At 41.7% G+C, this 19499-nt stretch overlaps 1 protein-coding gene across 1 annotated transcript in view; it reads right to left on the bottom strand.

Moving 5' to 3' along the window:
• The window catches only part of kcng2 (potassium voltage-gated channel, subfamily G, member 2), a 44707-nt gene that overhangs the window by 13552 nt on the left and 11656 nt on the right, over positions 1-19499 (bottom strand). Inside the window, exon 2 of the mRNA XM_004563698.3 lies at positions 17468-18365. Within this exon, the coding sequence (XP_004563755.1) occupies positions 17468-18253 (786 nt within the window). The 5' untranslated portion in view covers positions 18254-18365. The remainder of the gene's footprint in view (positions 1-17467; positions 18366-19499) is intronic.

Here is a 19499-nt window from a genome sequence, read left to right as displayed (position 1 = left end):
CCTTCTCCTCATAAACCAGGCAGTTATAGCTTATGGTTTAACTAATTTCCCCGGTTCTTCTGTGTTTGTGTATAATTACTGAGTTGAATCTTAATTAGGAGGTAAATTATTCAGCTCAAACCAAGAGTCAGTAATGGTATAATCATGATGACTTTGCCAGGAACTTAAACAATAATAATCATATTCACTGACTCTGCCTGGGAGAAAATCTCTAACCCACCATCGCTGCTGAGCTTGATCAAATTTATTGAATCATCTGAAATACATTTCTTTTTCAATAATGTGAAAACACTGCTGTAACTCACGCACGCGCCACACCGACCCAAGCAGTTTTGTACCTCATGGGTTCACATTTATTACACTCGGCTGTTTGGGGATGGAAGGAGAAAAGTTTTGTGTTTGCTGCGCAGAAGTATTTTAATCATGTTGATTTGTGGCTTGTGCGGTCTGAGAGCCACATAAATTTACTCATACGTACTTTTTCTCTTTGAAAAAGCCATTAATCAATATTTACGCACTAGTGTTACCAGCAGTCGCACTGCTAGTGTGTATTTGCACTTTATGACACGTGAATGTATTTTTCCACCTCTACATCCACTTTAACTTGTAACAAAAAGAAGGCTGTGTCTTTACACTGTTATTTATATCCTGTTCTCTGCTGTGACAAGCCATATTCCCCATGGGGGCCATTATGGTTTCATCTGCTCTAATCTTACCTCAAGTAGCAGCGGTATTGATGGCTGTTGCCTAACAAGTGTATGCCCTCACTCTATCTAACTTCTATGGTCAAATGTACCTCTATTACTCATGAACAGGAAATCGTGAAAACAAAGATAGCTCGGTGAAATAAGTCAACGTGACCGGGTAAACGGGTTTCTTTATATCTAGAAGCAGGTACGGAGGATTTTCACTTTTCGCTAACAGCACTTTTTCAGCCCATCACAGATCTGGTTCATTTGCATTAACATTTATGAGCAGGGCTAATGCACTTCAATTGGGCTGACAATGATTGCCTTAAAGAAAAACATTTCTGTCTGACTGACATTGCATTCAGCAGCACATTTAGACGAGTTGAAAGCTCGTCGTCTGGCACTGAAAATCCTTTCCATGTTGTATTAGATTTTTCTTTAGGTTTTGGAACAATTGTACCCTCATATCCCCTGAGAGTTATCACTGAATAAGTCAATATTCCTCATCTTTTCCACACAGTAGAGTTCTTCTTTTGTGGTCACACTGGGAAAATATATTTTCAACATACTTGGATTCACTGGTGACCATTAATGTTGCTGGCAGATAAGACTCCTCTGGCTGGAAATGTTTGCTAATGCAAATGCTTCTCGCTAAAGCCAGTGATGTTCCTTCTTTATGTGCGGAGAAGTTGTTCAGCTGGGTGTGCTTGCAGCTCCACAGGGAGAGGAAATTACAGCCAGCACAGTTGGAGCTTTTCTGTTACATTTAGCAACCAAAAGGTAAAACAAGTGCATTGCTTATCCTCCTTTCCTTTTAGTTTTTGTTTGTTTTCAATTAATTCTGAATCCAAATGACTACATTCCAGCTGGGTAACTATATGGGGCAGGTAAGCTACCTGTGGAAATAATGGCTTTAATTTCCATAGCTGTTGTTTTGATGTTTGGAACTTAGGAGTGTCCTGATTTGTAAATGAATCTTTCTGAAAGACAAACAATTGGCGCTGAAATCAATCATGATAAAATAAATAAACAAATAAAAATTAATTCTAAGGTTTTATATATGAAGGCAATAAAAAGTAGTATTTATCAGATATTAAAATGAGGTAAATACAACCTCAGATGAAGAGCAACATAGCACGTTAACAAAACTTGAGCCTAAATGCAGAAGCAGTATATGAAAAACTCAGTACAGCCCATGATTCACCAGCTTGTAGAGCCAGATTCAGAAGCAATAACTTAAAGTAACTGCTTTCTGTATGACTCGTTCAGCCGCTCAGGTCATTGTGGAAGAATTTTGGCCCACTCTACAACATTTCTTCTGTTCATTGAGGCTTTCAGGCATTTGTTTGTGGATAGCTCTCCAACCACAGTAATCAGTCATTTGGAGTTTGACTGGCCATCGCAATACCTTGATTCTTTTCTTTTCCTACCATTCTGTTGTGGTGTATTTGCTGGTGTGTTTAAGATTACTGTTCAGTTGCATGACCCAGTTTCAGCAAAGCTTTGGCTGTTGGACACGTGGCCTCACATCTGGCTCTAGAAACTTCATGTATACAGAGGAGTTCAGTCATTGTGCCCATGTCCTGTGGCTGCAAGAACACGCCCAATCACCCTTCCACTACCATGTTTGACAGCTTATATGATGTTTAGTTTTCAACAAATGATGCCAAATATCTTAATTTTTTTTATCTTCGAGGACATTATTTTAGAAATCTTGTGGTTTGTTCAGATGCAACTTTCCAAACCTAGCCTGTGTTTCCATGTTCTTTTTAAAGAAAAGAGGTTGTCTCAGGACAACCCTTCCAAACAAGCCATACTTGTTCAGTCTTTTTATAATTGTACTTTTAACATTAAAATTTAACACTGAAACCTGCAGAATCTGAGATGTCACTCTCAGGACTTTTGCAGCCTCTCTGAGTTGTGCACAGTCAGACTTTGGGGTTTGCTAGGATGTGCACTTCAGGTAAGACTGGCAACTGTCTTGTTGACCATCTTCTTATGAGTAACTCTTCTTACTGCAGAATGATGGACTTCAACTTGTTTGGAAACAGCTTTATAACCCTTCCAAGATAATAGAACCAATGCTGTTATCATTCCTCATTGGCAAAACTAAATGCTCCAAACCAGCAAACGGCCAAAACCTGCTGACGATCAGTTAATCAAGTTAATCTGATTAGCACCACCTTTCCCTCTTAATTCATATGGTAGAATAAGGGTGTACTTATATTTTCACACACTGTTTCTGAATCTTGGTTTAATTGTTGTTAAATAAATAATGGCACAGTGTAATAGGTAGGGATGGGTATCGTTTAGGTTTTATCCGATACCGGTGCCAAATCGGTACTTTTGAAACGGTGCCGGTGCTCAAACGGTGCTCAAACCGGTGCTTAAAGAATGGAGAACACAAAATTGGTCCAAAAACCTCTCATGTTCAGCTGTTTTTTTGTAAAAAGATAACAATGTTAGCCTTTTCTGCAGCTATGGGGCATATATGGTATCACTCTTGGCTGGAAGCAGTGCTTAAACAATGGAAAAAACACAAACTTTGTCCAAAAACCTCTCATGTTTAACTGTTTTCCACTTTTTCTTTGGTCATTTTAGCCTTTTTGGCCAGGGTGAAGGGAGTATCTGCCATCAAACAAGAAGACAGCCGCATATAGCTATGATGATGTTTGCTAGTTCACCTTACATGCATTAATGTAATAACGTGGTTAGCCTACTCAACGTAAATCACACAAGAACAACATTAAGCTACTCACGCAGAGAAGAACGGCTGCTGCTGCCATCAAATACGGCGCATTTCTCGGCTTTTAAAAAAAACGCTATGCGTCGCCAGGTGTTTCATGAGATTCGAGGTGTTACCTCCTTTGACAGTATCACAGTATCAGCTTAAAGCACTTGTTGCAGGCTGCTGAGTTTGCATATTTTGCTGTGAAGTACAGCCAGACTTTTAACCGCTTCGCCTTGGACATTTTTAATCTGTAGCTCTGCGCTAACAGAACGTACGTACCTGGCCCCGCCTACTATCCTCAGAAACGTAAAACGATTGGCTAAAAGTGTATCACAGCTCAGGAAAAAAAAAGCACCGAAATAAAGCACCGAAATGTGCGCTGCTTTTCGGTCTGATTACTACCGTTTATGTCAGAACCGGTGCCATCATGGCACCGGACACCGGTACCCATCCCTAGTAATAGGTCATGTTTTGTTATTTATCTGAAGTTGTACGTTCCTAATTTTAAAACCTGCAAAGGACCAGATTATTTCTATTTATGTCCTGATACATAAAGCCAAGAATAAACTCAGAAGCACAACTCGGAAGAACTAATCATAAATAAAAATTCCCGAGTAAATATAAGTATTGAACTAGGGCACGGCCCAATAGACCATGCCCCAGTCCATGGGCACAGTTGAAGAGGGGACCTAGGTCTACCCTCCTATAGGCCCACCACCTGCAGGAGGTGGCGTAGTGGTCAGTGGCACGAGTTACTGCCCCAAGTGGAGGAGTTTAAGTATCTCAGGGTCTTGTTCTTGGGTGAGGGGAGCAGAAGATCAACAGACGGATTGATGCTGCAGCTGCGGTGATGCAGACGCTGTATTGGTGCATCGTGGTGAAAAGAGAGCTGAACATAAAAACGAAGCTCTCGATTTACCGGTCAGTCTACGTCCCCGCAATCACCTAAGGTCACGAGCTTTGGGTAGTGACTGAAAGAACAAGATTGTTGATATAAGTGGCAGAAATGAGCTTTGAAATGAGGGTGGCGGGCCTCTCCCTTCAAGATAGGGTGAGGAGTTTGGCCGTTCGGAAGGGGCTCAAAGTACTATTCCACTTCAAAAGGAGCCAGTTGAGGTGGTTCAGGTATCTGACAAGGATGCCTTCTGGGTGACTTCTGGTTGAGATGGTCCAGGCATGTCCCACTGGGCGGAGGCCCTGGGGCAGGCCCAGGACACACTGGAGAGGTTATATTTCTTGGCTGGTCTGGGAATGCTTTGGCATTCCCCCAGACAAGCTGTAGGACCCAACTCTGGATAATGGACGAAACTGGAAGGGTGGATATATTTCCATATAAACACAATAGTGCTCATCATGTCTCTGAACATTACACTTTGAAACTGATTGTAGAGAAGGTCTGCTAAAGTTCTTGCATAAAACATGAACAATATTCCCACTGTTGTAAAGTCAAAGAGAATCACAATTCAACTAGAATTATTCACCAAAACTCAGAGTGAGCAGCAAATCATCACCACTGAGAAAAATGATGAAGCGGATCATCACCACCAATCATCAGCACACACTAAGACAAAATTACTGGCTTTCCTAAAGCTTTTGCGCACACAGTCTGAGCTCTTGCTCCCCTGTTGCCCTGTGAGGATATATGACTGTGGCAGGGCTATACTTTAAAGTGGCTGGCATTTACATCACAGTGGAGTGTATGGGCCAGTGAGGCATTGGGCAGAGTCACTGAAAGGTTAGACCAACACCCGGGGCTCTCTGTAGTGATGAATGGGACAAGAGGACAGTTTTCAAAGATGCTTATGTGAACAGAGTAAGCGATTCTGAGGGAAGAAATCGACAAAACACTTGAGATGTTTAATCCCCCATTCATGCAGCAAGTGCGGATGAGAGTCAGTAAATTTAAAATGCAATATAACTTCTTTTTTTTTTCTTTTTGCTTGTGTGAGAGAGAGAAAAAGGCGAGAGCCACTGAATGCTTCTCTAAGAGCCACATTAGATTAGACAGACAGGCTAAGTGCTTTCCATCTAAGACGACGCCTTAAAAACTTCCGGTTTCAGCCAAACTCTTTCCTCCGGCTAAAGAGATTGAGTGCATTGTGGCTTCCTGGGCTTAGGTTGCAACGCTCCCTTGGTTAACAGTGAAATGTCATTTAATTTACTGGCAAACTAGAACTGCATTTGAATATGTGTGCCAGCTGCTGCTCCTCTCTGTCCATCTAACAAGTACCTGGTATGAGCAGGTTTTTCCTCTCTCAGGTCCTGTGTTTGTTTGTTTGTATTTGGGAATACCTTCGTGTGTCACACTGTCATCTTTGAGATTTTTCTAAGATTCATCTACAGAAATGAAAACAAATGATGTCTAATGTGTCAGGCTGGTAGTAACAAAATGCCTAAAGATACAGTTTTAAACTGGTTCTCTGTTAATGTAGATACAACAGTACTGCTTGAAACCACTTTAAATTACAGGTCTGACTCCTTGGAAGTAAACGATAAAGAAATGAGGGGTGGTATGAGACTTGAATAGTACGGTAGTTTAAGTACAGTAAATACAACATTCGGGCACCTCCCCACACACGTCAGAAGCAGAGAGAGCGCCAAGAAGATCCAACGCATAACAGAGCTTTCATCAGTGTCAACAGATGTGAGACTAATGAAGTCAGATACAACACTAAATGAAGAGTGAGGTGTCAGTGTGATGGAAAGCGATATGAAGAAGTGCAGCAACTGTGGGAAGGCTAAAGTAGCTTAAATATCCCTATGTCAGATTTGCCAGTTGCCAGCTGAGCTGATCAAATAAATGATCATGTTGATTTATGTAATTGTTTCCTGACACTTCTTCCACTCTTAGCGTGTTGTCAAACCCTGGAGCAAGCCCACTTTATTCCAAGTTAGCAAGTGTCCAGTGACACAGTGCAGCATTTAAAAGCAAAACAGCTGACTAACAGTTTGTATCTAGTTTTGACCTTTAAATCCAATCCTATAATAACTCTCTTTACTGAATGTACATTACAACCTTGTGGAATCAAAATCAGTTTGTCCGTGTTGTGTTTAGAGCATACCTTTGACCCGTGTGGCCACAGTATCACTTTTAAATGAAGAGTGTACATTTCATTTACGTCAGTAAAATTCTATTCAAGGAGCAGCGCTGATCAAACGATACATTGTGGCATCATATACCAGCCAACAAGTTATTCCAAGTTTAGTTTTATAAAGCAGAGTATCAATTATATTGCCAACACTGGGGCCACATCATAAGCATCATAAACATTCTATCTAATAATTTTGCAATATATTATTACAATCTTGAATTGGGTAGCCTGTCTATTTAAGAAGCCATTTCATTTCATTAGTGTAATTTGTACAGAACATTTGTTGAGATCTAAATGGCAGGCTATTAAAGCCATTAGGATGCAGTGTAATAGAGAAGGAGGGTTAGTGGGCGGATTCAACTGGAAGATTCTAAGAAAAGTGTTTAGCTGGGTAAATGCTGACATTAGTGCTACGAAGGGGTCTACACATAGAACTGATTCACTTCTGAGCCAAAACATTAAACCCAACAGACTAGCACTGAAGGGATTCCTCTCATGTCACCAGAAACTCTGACCTGTACATAAGGTGTGCTATGCTGCTGAAAATGCCAAGACCAGATACGTTGGCTTATTCTTCTGTGGACTGAGGTTGCTCCAGGCCTCAAGGGCCGGTGTTCTGCAGGTTTTAGATGTGTCCTTGATCCAACACAGCTGATTTAAATGGATAAATTACCTCCTCAACATGTCTCAACAGTTCTCCAGAGGCCTGGTAATGAACTAGTCATTTGATTAAGGTGTGTAGACCCAGGGTGAGATCTAAAACCTGCAGGACACCGGCCCGTGAGGCCTGGAGTTCCCCACCCTGAGGACTGATCAGACCTGGAAATTAGGATTTTTTTTCATCCACTTTTTATTAACCATGATGTTAGTTTGTTTTTATAAGCTCCTAAAAAGCCAAAGTTTTAGAGAGATGGGTGGCACTGTTGCGAGAAGCTTCAGGGTTTGGGTCCAGCCTGGGACCTTTCAGTGTGGAGTTCTCTCCGAAAATACTGGCTTCCCCCAGCAGTCCAAAGACACGCAGAGGGTTAGGTTAACTGGTGATTCTAAATTAGCCTAAATGTGAGTGTGAATGGTTGTCTGTCTTTATGTATTAGTACTGCAACCTATCCAGGGTGTAACCTGCTTCCCATTTCATTGAATCTGCAATTAGATTTCACCGCCCACCACAACCCCGAATTAGATAGTTAGAAGAACATGGAGGGATATTCTTCATCTATAATGCACATTTTAAACACTTAGTGCCAGTTTCCATTAATAATAATAATAATAATAATAATAATAATAATAATAATAATAATAATAATAATAATAATAATAATAATAAAAAGAGGAAGAAGAAACACTTCCTCAGACAGCAAGGTACGAAGTGTCCACCACAGTCTGGGCAGAATACAACCAGATGCTAGAGAGTGTCAGCAGAGAAAAGCAACACAAAGTCCTGAAATGCTGTTTTACTTTGGTCCATTTGTTCCGGTGAAGCATTAAACAGCTCAACTGCTCATTAAGATGGTTTGGTGTCACCACATCCCATGTGATAATACTACCCACACAAATGCCAGCACCTGAGCAGAGCAGTGCATTTAATGATGCATGATCAGCATTAATCGTTTCACCTGTCTGCAGTTCTAATGTTGTGGCTGATCAGTTCTCCAGACCAAACTCTTCTACAAACACTGACGGAGGAAAGGAGACTCTCTTCTGCCAATTACTCCGACAGCATGGTGTACACCACGACTGTTGGGAACATAACAGCTCGATCACACCTATATTTTTTTTATGCACCACTGAGAGAGAAACTTTTCTTCATCTCATTTTTCATTTATGAGCATGTGCACATTGCCCAATTAACATTTCTTACCAGAAGCTGTAAACAAAAGTGACTCTTTTATTTTATTCTCTGTCTCTAACTTCTGATACTTAAAAATACGTTGGGGGGAGTGGCACACTGTGGTTTGTCTCAGTTTAACATGGTAGGTTTGTCAAGAATGACACAGCTGTCTCATTATACCGTAAAATTCTGGGTTTGGGGGTTGCCTCCTATAGCTGCTTCAAATCAGCTTCCCGGCCCTAATGAACCACCATCTGCAAGACATTCCAGGGAAGCCCCGGTTGTTTAATTAGTGCCACAATGACACAATTTTCAGCTGTCCAATGACATACTGTTTTCTTGATCAGTCCTCTTCTGACTTGGATAATTAAATAATTTGATTTAGAATGACAGATGTCTTCAGTCAGCGTTCACCTTGTTTTCTGTTTCTGGCTGATTTTCCCGTTCAAGCTTACGTACATGCAAACACACCCGGCTGTGTTGATGAAGATGGATCTTTTAAGAAAAGGAAAACTGCCATATGGCCCCTTTATAATCACACTGAGGTCTTTTGACATCATTCAAAAGGTGAATTAGTGTGACACAAACACTCTCCTCAGCCTGATCTCAAAGTCTCTCACGCAAAGGCGAACATGAAAAGGAACCAGAGGGAGACATCGGCAGCTTTAATATGCTTTTTTGCTCCACTTGTCATTGACTGTGACAACATGTCTAGTTAGCTGGGGGGAAAGAAAAGGTGAGAGCTAAATGCAGCAACAAGTGAATCCAATCTCCTTGCACTTTTAGACCTAATTAGAGCTCAGAGACTGCAAGTTATGAGCATCATCGCGTTATTTCACAATTTTACAGGTTCAAGCTTTGTATTGTTTTGAACGTACAGCATTTCCTCTCAGTTTGTAATAATCATACATCTTCTCTAGGGTATACTGCCATTAAAGGGCTAGGTCTATGATCTGGGATACACATATGATCGCGAGGTTTCTACCAAACAACTTTATATTTTTTATTCTTGAACTCTACTAGACTATTAGAATCAATAGTTTAAAATAATCCTCATTTATCTGATACTAGGTCTGAAATCAGCTATTGTGAATTATCTCCTCTTAGGCCAACTTTGATGCATGCATTTATAGAAAACAGACTGGAACAGACCAACAAACCAACAGCAGTTACCATCGTCCGAGTTTGATAAAGGGTCTTCCATGAAGCATTAAGAGTGAAAAGAAAATGCAGTATAGATAAATTATATTGTCAAATGTATTTACATGTCTGCCTTCTCATACACATATGGACTTGAGTAAAATCCCAGCCCACCCTTTGCAGCTATAACACCTTCAAACATTCTGGAAAGGCTTTAAACGAGGTTTAGGAGTGTTTATGGGAATTTCTGACCAATGTTTGAGAAGTACTTTTGTCAGGTCGGACACTGAGGTTGGATGATAAAATCTGGCTCACAGTTTTCGCTCTAATTCATCCCAAAGATGTTCTGTCAGGCTGAGGTCAGGACTGTGTAGGCCAGTCAAGTTCCTCCACAGCAAACTCGCTCATCCATGTCTTTATGGACCTTGCTTTGTGTACTGGTGTGCACAAAATGTTCCCAGCGTGAAATTTCCAAAATGTCTTGGTGTTCTGAAGCACTAAGAGTTCCTTTTCACTGGAACTTAGGGGCCAAGCCCAACTCGTGGAAAACAACCAGACACCATAATCTCCCCTCCTTTGTCTATTTTTTGCATTTGGTATTTGGTAGTGGCTGCTATGATGTCTCCCTCTTGCGACAGGTGGTGGTCTTAAGTATTATTAGTAAACACTGGCATGTTTTATCTTTTGACCCCTCCATAGTTTACTTCTGTATGAATATCTATTTTTTTGCAAACAAATGTGCCCATTATACTGATTGGCGTGAATCTCCTCAGCCTTCCTCATCTTCCGTATCCAGTTTACTGTGTGGCCATTTCCCACATCTAAACTGTGTTATGATCAAAGAGTGTCATTTCTTGCACCGCCACACTGGCAGGAAGTTTAAAACCAAAATCAGGATTTCTTGTAAAACCAAATTTGGGGTCCATTTGTTGACCTGTCCCTGTGGGCTGGCATACTTAGGTTAAATTAAAAGAGGACTAAACGTCATGATCTTTGGGATTCTTTATTATATTATTTGTGTGCTCAGTGGCCATCATACCAATTCCTTCATTTCCAAGGCCTCCTCCTAAAAGATGAGCTGACTGACAAAGAGCTTTGCTACAAGGGAAGTGTATTCATGCACTACACACTGAAAGCCCTGAAGGCTTGAATGAAAAACTATTTTTAAATTGTTTTCGGGATCATTATAAATTCTTAGAATGATTCATTTGAGGATTTTTTCTTTCACTTAGTTAAGGAGTGTTTCTGCATTTTTTTAAATCTGTGATCACTTTAGTGGAAAAAATTATTTTGCTAAAGTTATTGTACAGTGGGGCAAAAAAGTATTTAGTCAGCCACCGATTGTGCAAGTTCCCCCACTTAAAATGATGACAGAGGTCAGTAGTTTGCACCAGAGGTACACTTCAACTGTGAGAGACAGAATGTGAAAAAAAAATCCATGAATTCACATGGTAGGATTTGTAAAGAATTTATTCGTAAATTAGGGTGGAAAATAAGTATTTGGTCACCTCAAACAAGGAAAATCTCTGGCTCTCACAGACCTGTAACGTCTTCTGTAAGAAGCTTTTCTGTCCCCCACTCGTTACCTGTATGAATGGCACCTGTTTGAACTCATCATCTGTATAAAAGACACCTGTCCACAGCCTCAAACAGTCAGACTCCAAACGCCGCCATGGCCAAGACCAAAGAGCTTTCGAAGGACACCAGGAAAAGTATTGTAGACCTGCACCAGACTGGGAAGAGTGAATCTACAATAGGCAAGCAGCTTGGTGTGAAAAAATCAACTGTGGGAGCAATCATCAGAAAATGGAAGACATACAAGACCACTGATAATCTCCCTCGATCTGGGGCTCCACGCAAGATCTCATCCCGTGGGGTCAAAATGATCATGAGAACGGTGAGCAAAGATCCCAGAACCACACGGGGGGACCTGGTGAATGACCTGCAGAGAGCTGGGACCAAAGTAACAAAGGTCACCATCAGTAACACACTACAACGGCAGGGAATCAAATCCCGCAGTGCCAGACGTGTTCCGCTGCTGAAGCCAGTGCATGTCCAGGCCCGTCTGAAGTTTGCCACAGAGCACATGGATGATACAGCAGAGGATTGGGAGAATGTCATGTGGTCAGATGAAACCAAAGTAGAACTTTTTGGTATAAACTCAACTCGTCGTGTTTGGAGGAAGAAGAATACTGAGTTGCATCCCAAGAACACCATACCTACTGTGAAGCATGGGGGTGGAAACATCATGCTATGGGGCTGTTTTTCTGCCAAGGGGACAGGACGACTGATCCGTGTTAAGGACAGAATGAATGGGGCCATGTATCGTGAGATTTTGAGCCAAAACCTCCTTCCATCAGTGAGAACTTTGAAGATGAAACGAGGCTGGGTCTTCCAACATGACAATGATCCAAAACACACCGCCCGGGCAACAAAGGAGTGGCTCCGTAAGAAGCATTTGAAAGTCCTGGAGTGGCCTAGCCAGTCTCCAGACCTCAACCCCATAGAAAATCTGTGGCGGGAGTTGAAAGTCCGTGTTGCTCGGCGACAGCCCCAAAACATCACTGCTCTCGAGAAGATCTGCATGGAGGAATGGGCCAAAATACCAGCTACTGTGTGTGCAAACCTGGTAAAGACCTATAGTAAACGTTTGACCTCTGTTATTGCCAACAAAGGTTATGTTACAAAGTATTGAGTTGTATTTTTGTTATTGACCAAATACTTATTTTCCACCCTGATTTACGAATAAATTCTTTACAAATCCTACCATGTGGATTCATGGATTTATTTTTCACATTCTGTCTCTCACAGTTGAAGTGTACCTCTGGTGCAAATTACTGACCTCTGTCATCATTTTAAGTGGGGGAACTTGCACAATCGGTGGCTGACTAAATACTTTTTTGCCCCACTGTGTATATATATATCAGGATTGTTGTAAAATACTTGCTTTTTTGAGAATCCTGGTGTTTTCTTTGCACCTCTATGCTCACAGTTGTGTGCCTGAGATGACCACATTAGAAATATTAGCTCTACACTGATAACATATCGAGCCAAGAGTGGAAAAATCTATCTCAGATGCTGCAAGCCGAAGCTTTATTACTCACAAGGAATTTTTGTACATACATTTACCTTCTTATTCAGAAGTTTGGACATATTTAACATAAACAACCACCATTATAATTGAACAAAATAAGAAAAAGCACAATTAGTCAGCTGTGAGTAGGAACTAAAGTACTGTGAAAAAGTCTCATTTCTTTACATCTTGATAGAAAAACAGGAACTAGGTGCAGCAATTTATTGAAATGTGCAAACACGCAAAGAAAGAGTATGTAAGATAAAAAGGGAGTTTGCACAATTCTAACAAGCTTGTAAGTCAATATTTTGTATGACCACCTTTGTTTTTTTTTTTTTCCGAACGCAGCCTGAACTCTGTTAAAAACATTACAAGGACGATTGTCTAAGCAGTCTTCAGGAATAGTTCTCCAGGCTTTCTGGAGGACATTTAAAGCTCTTCTTTGGATGTTGGCTGCCTTTTGATCTGTTCTCTGTCAAGAGGATCCCACACTGCTTCTATAGTGTTGAAATTCGGGCTCTGCATGTGTTCTGTTGTGTGTTCTTGTGTTTTTCTATCCAGGTATGCTTTCATTGCATTGGCAGTGTGTTTATTTGTGTGTGATGATTGTCATGTTGACAATGAAACTGTTGCCTGTCAGATGCTTTCCATATTGTACTGTCTCTGATGGTCCTTTTCTGTGTTCATAATTCTATCAACACCACTGACCGAAATGCAACTCCAAACCAGACACTCTCTCCTGTACCTCTCTCATGACCTCCTTTATACATCATGATGTTGTGATTTCACATTTGGACATCTAGTATTTCCATTTTTGTGACCTTTTGCAGGTGCAGATTTACAGTTTTAGTGCTGATCTCAAACTCTGGCAGAAAGCAGACATCAAATTCTCTTTGAAATCTGGAGAATCGACCGCAACTGCGACTTTTGAAATCCTCCCCAAAGCCCATGAAAGTGAAGCAGTGAGGATAACCATCAGGGAAACTGCTAACATTCTCGCCCTAGTTCAGGAAATCAATTTTGAAAATGGATTTTGTTGCATCTCCTGAAGGTCAGGTCATCCTACGGGATCCTAGGGAAAGCCTCTCTGGACCTTCAGGTCCAGAATTACCAGAGGTGTGTGGTTGGATGTGCAGCTATGACCCGATAACCAGACTTCACATCAGTCTTCATAGTTAAAGAGCAGTTGGCAAGACTGAAGAGGGTCAGCAGCAAAACCAAGACCAAGCTCATCATTTTCTTTGACACTCATGAGGTTGTGAATTATGAATTCATGCCCAAGGGTCAATTCTGTTTAAAGCCAGGGCGCGTCTTTTTCTCCAAAAACAAAAAGAAAACAAACTGAAGTTCAAGGTTCACCATGTTGACAAAAACCAAGGCTCATTACAGAATTGGGCTTCCAAGATTTCCAAGGCTCTTTTTTTGACTAGTAGTGAACCCCTTTTAGTGAAAGATATACACAAACAGAACCATAAAAAAGGTTTTGATTGTTGTGGTTGGATGGAGTGGATGGAGTTAGAGTTGCCATTCTTTCAAAGGACATTTTGAGGCCATTCTTTTCTCCACACTAATTATATGTAGCAAAAGATAATTAATGGCCTAATTCCTCACACGGTAGCCCACACACTCCAAGTTACGCAAACATCGTGCTAACAGATGTAAACACATCCTTAAAATGTTTGCCTTGCCCATACGGGAGGAAAGTACAGACTGAAGTGCTGCTGTAGCTGTGATTCACTGCAAGGGAACGCTGCATATTTAGTGATCGGTTGACTGAACATACAACACAGTGAAGTGAGGCCTGAGTGCCAGCTGGAAACACAAACCGCCCAAATCGAGATCAGCAATTCCAAGAGTAAGGCTGAAATGTAGATCAGTTTAAAAAATATATATAAAAAGTTAAAAGTCGTTAAAGTATATTCACTTAGGGTACTTTTACCAGCTATTAAAAGTACTAAGCAAAGCGCTGCAGTAGCTCACACATGTCAGTGCTAAGTTATGGCAACATTTATGGATGTCAGAGAAACTGAGGTGATGATGTAAGTTTCCCTGCTGCTGCAGTTTCTTCAGCATCTTTTTCTGTGCTTGCAAACTATTCTGTTGCGAATATTTGTTCAAATTGCAGACATTTTGATATCCTGTTCTAAAATAGTGCACATGCTTCTTTAGATTTTTTACAAAGATGGATAAAAGTCATGCTGAAGAATGAGTTACTGTGACAGTCAAGAAGTGCTGGCAGAAGAGAAATTGCCAGATTTCTCTAATTTATTTTCCTTACAATGTAAAGTATCACTGAGTACTTAGAAGTGAGCAGTTGTCTCTAATTTATTAGAATGTTTCATAATATTAATATTAGTGCTGTCAGCGTTAATCTCGTTAAAATGATGTTAATGCATAACCGCATTAATGCGGCAAATCTCTGTTAGCTAGTTAACGCGGATTGCCCCGTGCGTGGGGCTGCACGGTGCTAATGCGGTAACAAGCTAACCGCGCTAACACGTTGACGCCGTGCAGCCCCACGCACGGGGCAATCCGTGGTTTAAAGTATACAGCTGCTAACTGTACAGATTAGCATGTCACGGTGTTATATAACAATAATGAGCTTAATTCATATTCATTTTTTGAAGCAGGTCAAATAAAATCAGCCACATGGAGAGACATTCAGTGGGATTCTGCTAATGAAAAATTAAAATCCATTTATTCTTTTAAAGATGAATACAGAGCCTCGTTATCGTCCTTGTAAGGCGCTTGCTGTCACTTATTCCATATAGGAGAGAACATATATCATGTGTTGCTGTGTAATAACATATGCAGAGACTGTGAAGGGAGCCTCTCAATAATCTGGTATTCGAGTGAGGGGAGACGAAGCCTGAGCTGTTGTGCCTGAGCCTTCGCCTCAGTATGTGGGCTGCTGCATCAACATAATCTGAATTTTACTGAAGCAGCTGTACAGCACATACAGCCTGAGGCTATACTGAAACAAAGAGAATTCCTAGGACAGGGTTCCCTTCCCATCAGACTTAAAGATTGTTTTTGTGTGTAAAGCCATAACTGTGGTGTTCCTCATAAAGAATCTGCTGCTATACTGGATCAGCGCTGAGTGGGAGCCAGAATCCATGACTGCTATCTGTTTGTCTAAACTTAGTGAGGAAATCCTGTCTTATCTTCTAAAGTTCAGAGATGCCACCTTTGGATTTAGTCATGATTTCTAATAATAGATATTCTGGTGCCCAGCGCTGCAGTTTTTACTGAATAAAAGCAAAGCAGTAACTCAAAAAGGCTTCATTCTGGAAACCAGTTAGGAATTTTTGAATAATTTCAATTAAAATCTGTGGATCTGGAAAGATTTGCAAGTTCTCTTACTTAGAAATCATGGAGGGGTCTAATATTTTCAGCAGAGGTACATTTCCACTGTGAGACACAGAATCTAAAAAGAAAAATCCAGAAATCACATTGTATGATTTTTGAACAATTTATTTGTGAATTACTGTGTCAAATAAATATTTGATCACTTAAGTCAAAAAATGTTAGATATTGATACAGAAGCCTTTGTTAACAATTACAGAGGTCAAACGGTTCCTGTAGTTCAGGGAGGGATTTTGTCCCACTCCTCCATACAGATCTTCTCTAGATCTGTTAGGTTTCGGGGCTGTCGCTGAGCAACATGGAGTTTCAGCTCCCTCCAAAGATTTTCTATTGGATTTAGGTCTAGAGACTGGCTAGGCCACTCCAGAACCTTGATATGCTTCTTAGGAGCCACTCCTTGGTTTTCCTGGCTGCGTGCTTTGGGTCATTGTCATGTTGGAAGACCCAGCCACGACCCATCTTTAATGCTCTGACTGAGGGAAGGAGTTTTTTCCCAACATGTCACAATACATGGCCCCATTCATTCTCTCCTTAATACAGTGCGGTCGTCCTGTCCCCTGAGCAGGAAAACACCCCCAGAGCATGATGCTTCCAGCCCCATGCTTCACAGTAGGTATGGTATTATTGGGATGATACTCATCATTCTTCTTCCTCCAAAATGGCGAATGGAGTTAAGACCAAAATGTTCTACTTTGGTCTCATCTGACCATAGGACTTTCTCCCATGACTCCTCTGGATCATCCAGATGGTCCCTGGCAAACTTCAGACGGACCTGGGCATGGGCTGACTTAAGCAGGGGAACCTTCCATGCAATGCAATTTTAAACCATGACGTCTTAGTGTATTACTGACAGTAGCCTTGGAAACGATGGTCCCAGCTGTCTTCACGGCATTGACCAGCTCCTCCCGTGTAGTTCTGGGCTGATTCTTCACCATTCTTAGCATCATTGAAACCCCACGAGGAGAGATCTTCCGTGGGGCCCCAGTCCGAGGGACATTGACAGTCATCATTAGCCTCTTCCATTTTCTGGCAGTTGCTCCAACAGTTGTTCTTTTTTCACCAAGCTGCTTGGCAATTGTAGCCCTTTCCAGCTTTGTGAAGGTCTACAATTTTGTTTCTTGTGTCTTTTGACAGCTCTTTGGTTTTGCCCATGTTGCTACTTAGACTTTGGCTGAATGTGGGGTGCACAGGTGTCTTTATGACAGCTAACGATCTCAAACAGGTGCTACAAATTTAGAATCATGAGCAGAGTGTAGCTGGACTATTTGAAAGCAAAATAACAGATCTTTGAGGGTCAGAAATCTGGCCAATAAACAAGTGATCAACTACTTATTTGACACAGTAATTCACAAATTAATTGTTCAAAAATCATACAATGTGATTTCCGGATTTTTCTTTTTAGATTCTGTCTCTCACAGTGGAAATGCACCTCTGCTGAAAATTGTAGACCCCTCCATGATCTCTAAGTAAGATAACTTGCAAAATCACACAATACTTATTGACCTCACTGTATTTTGAAAAAAAAAGTTATTTCTGAAGAGAACTCACTCTCTCCTCCTCCTCTCTGAGGTCGGGCATGGTGCTGACACACAGGGTCACAGCAGTGATGGCTACAAATAAGACCGAGAGGCAGGCGAAGATCTTCCCTGGAAGGCCCGAGTGGGGGTTCTCCACCATGTCCCTCAGCCTCCGCATGCAGCCTCCTGAAAAGGTCTCCTCTGGTCCTTCCACAGGCTGCTGGGTCTCCTCGCAGGACTGCGGTGAGTTGAGCTCGGCCCCTTCCTCCTCCTCCAGCCTCTGCTGCTCTTTGTACTCCTCCTGCCTTAATCGCAGCTTCCTGAGGCAGCACCAGTCCAGGTTGTTCTCCTCCACCCCCCAGTACAGCAGCTCCTCCTGGAAGGACAATGCACACATCTCCCTCAGGAGCCTCAGTTTTCCCGCTGCCAGGAAAGTCACGATGATGCGGAAAGCTGACGGGTTTCGGTCGAAAAAGTACTCGTTGCAGCTGCCGTCGTAATCATCGCACACGTCCATGATCTCTGCTTCGTTGCTACAAGCCCGTAGCTTCCCCAGTCGCGTCAGAGGGAACTCATCCAGCGTGGACCAGGGTATGTGGTACTTAATGCCACCCACATTGATGATGGCTGCCCCATCCGCCAGGTCAATCTCACCTCCATCCTCTCGGTGAGACTGAGGCTGAAGCAGGAGCTGAGCGCGCTTATAGAACAACCCCTTCTTGGATGTGACCTCTTGTGGGTTCTCCAAGCGTTTAAACTGGAATGTGGTGAACTGGTGATCAGTGCTCCCTGCCAGGAAGGCCACCTCCTGGTACATCCCTGCAGCTCTGCTGGGGGAATCCTATCCCGCACGATGCGATGGGAGGTGGTTTCACAGGGCTGGTGACGTGAGTCGCAGCTCGTCACCCATTCAGCAGCACAGCGCGTCTCTATATGACAGAAAAGACATATCTAAGTGACATCAGGTACATGCTCGTGGCCAATGCAGAGCAGTTAGACAGGTTTGTGAAGGTCAGACAGCAACTTTGATTTCATTCTTCGCACCGTCATCACTTTTTATTTGCACACAGCACTAAAATGTATCAGTTCATCTGAACGTAACAGCAGCAATTAGTAGATTTACTCAAAGGTGAATGAGAAGCTGTAGATTCAAAGATGGAGGAAGCTAATGAAGCCTATTAGGTGGTGCTAGGTGCTCAGAGAGTACTCTGCTTTGAATTATGTAAAAGAGGAAGACAGAGGATTACAGAAGTGACTGACATTACTTATTGCATTTGATTGCACAGAAATGCTGGTAGATGCATGTGTGTACGGGAAGTGGGGTTTTTTTTCGTTGTCTCGCATGTCTACCCGTTTTCCACTATCCTACACAAAAATTATGTAAAAACAGATGACCCACTTAGAAGCATCAGCAAACTAATTTACCTATTTAAGGGGCTTTTATGAAATCCTGGGAGAGGCCTAGAGAAGTGGCATGAATGAGTATGTTTTTCAAAAGGAAACAGGCAAACTCCACACAGGAGATCCAGACCTACCCACTGAGCAGTAGTGGAAACTAATGTGTCTGGGGAACTATTAGTGCTTCAGAAAGTTCCCAGTCTTTGGAAAACTTCCTGGCATTATGAAACTGGTAACTCACTTTCTTCAAGCTGACCTCTCTGTACTTGTGACTTATATCATCAGGCTAGCCAAGTATATTTTAAGCTGCAAGAGTAAACCAAGTAATAGCTGCAATCATGGCTTTTAACTCCTTTTCTGGCTGGCCTGAAGATGGAACACATAGATGAAAAGTTTTTAAGAAAAAAAACACCTCAGTCAAGAGTCAGATTTTTTCCATAGCTGTATAAAATGATGTGGAGTCAAACAGCAGCGTAAGCTCAGAGAAAAGCAACTAGAGTTCATGCTGAGGTTTGAAATCAAAGCAGATAAATGAATAATGTTTTTCTATTCACTGCATCAGCAGGCTGTGAAAAGTTCGCTTTATTATCCTGTAGGAAATGTAGAACATCACACAGGTCCAATCGCAGCACGCTGAGACGAACATGAACACAGGAGAGGATCTA

The sequence above is a fragment of the Maylandia zebra genome, linkage group LG22, assembly GCF_041146795.1.
Source record: "Maylandia zebra isolate NMK-2024a linkage group LG22, Mzebra_GT3a, whole genome shotgun sequence".
Lineage (NCBI taxonomy): Eukaryota > Metazoa > Chordata > Actinopteri > Cichliformes > Cichlidae > Maylandia > Maylandia zebra.
This window is presented reverse-complemented; position numbering and strand designations above follow the sequence as displayed.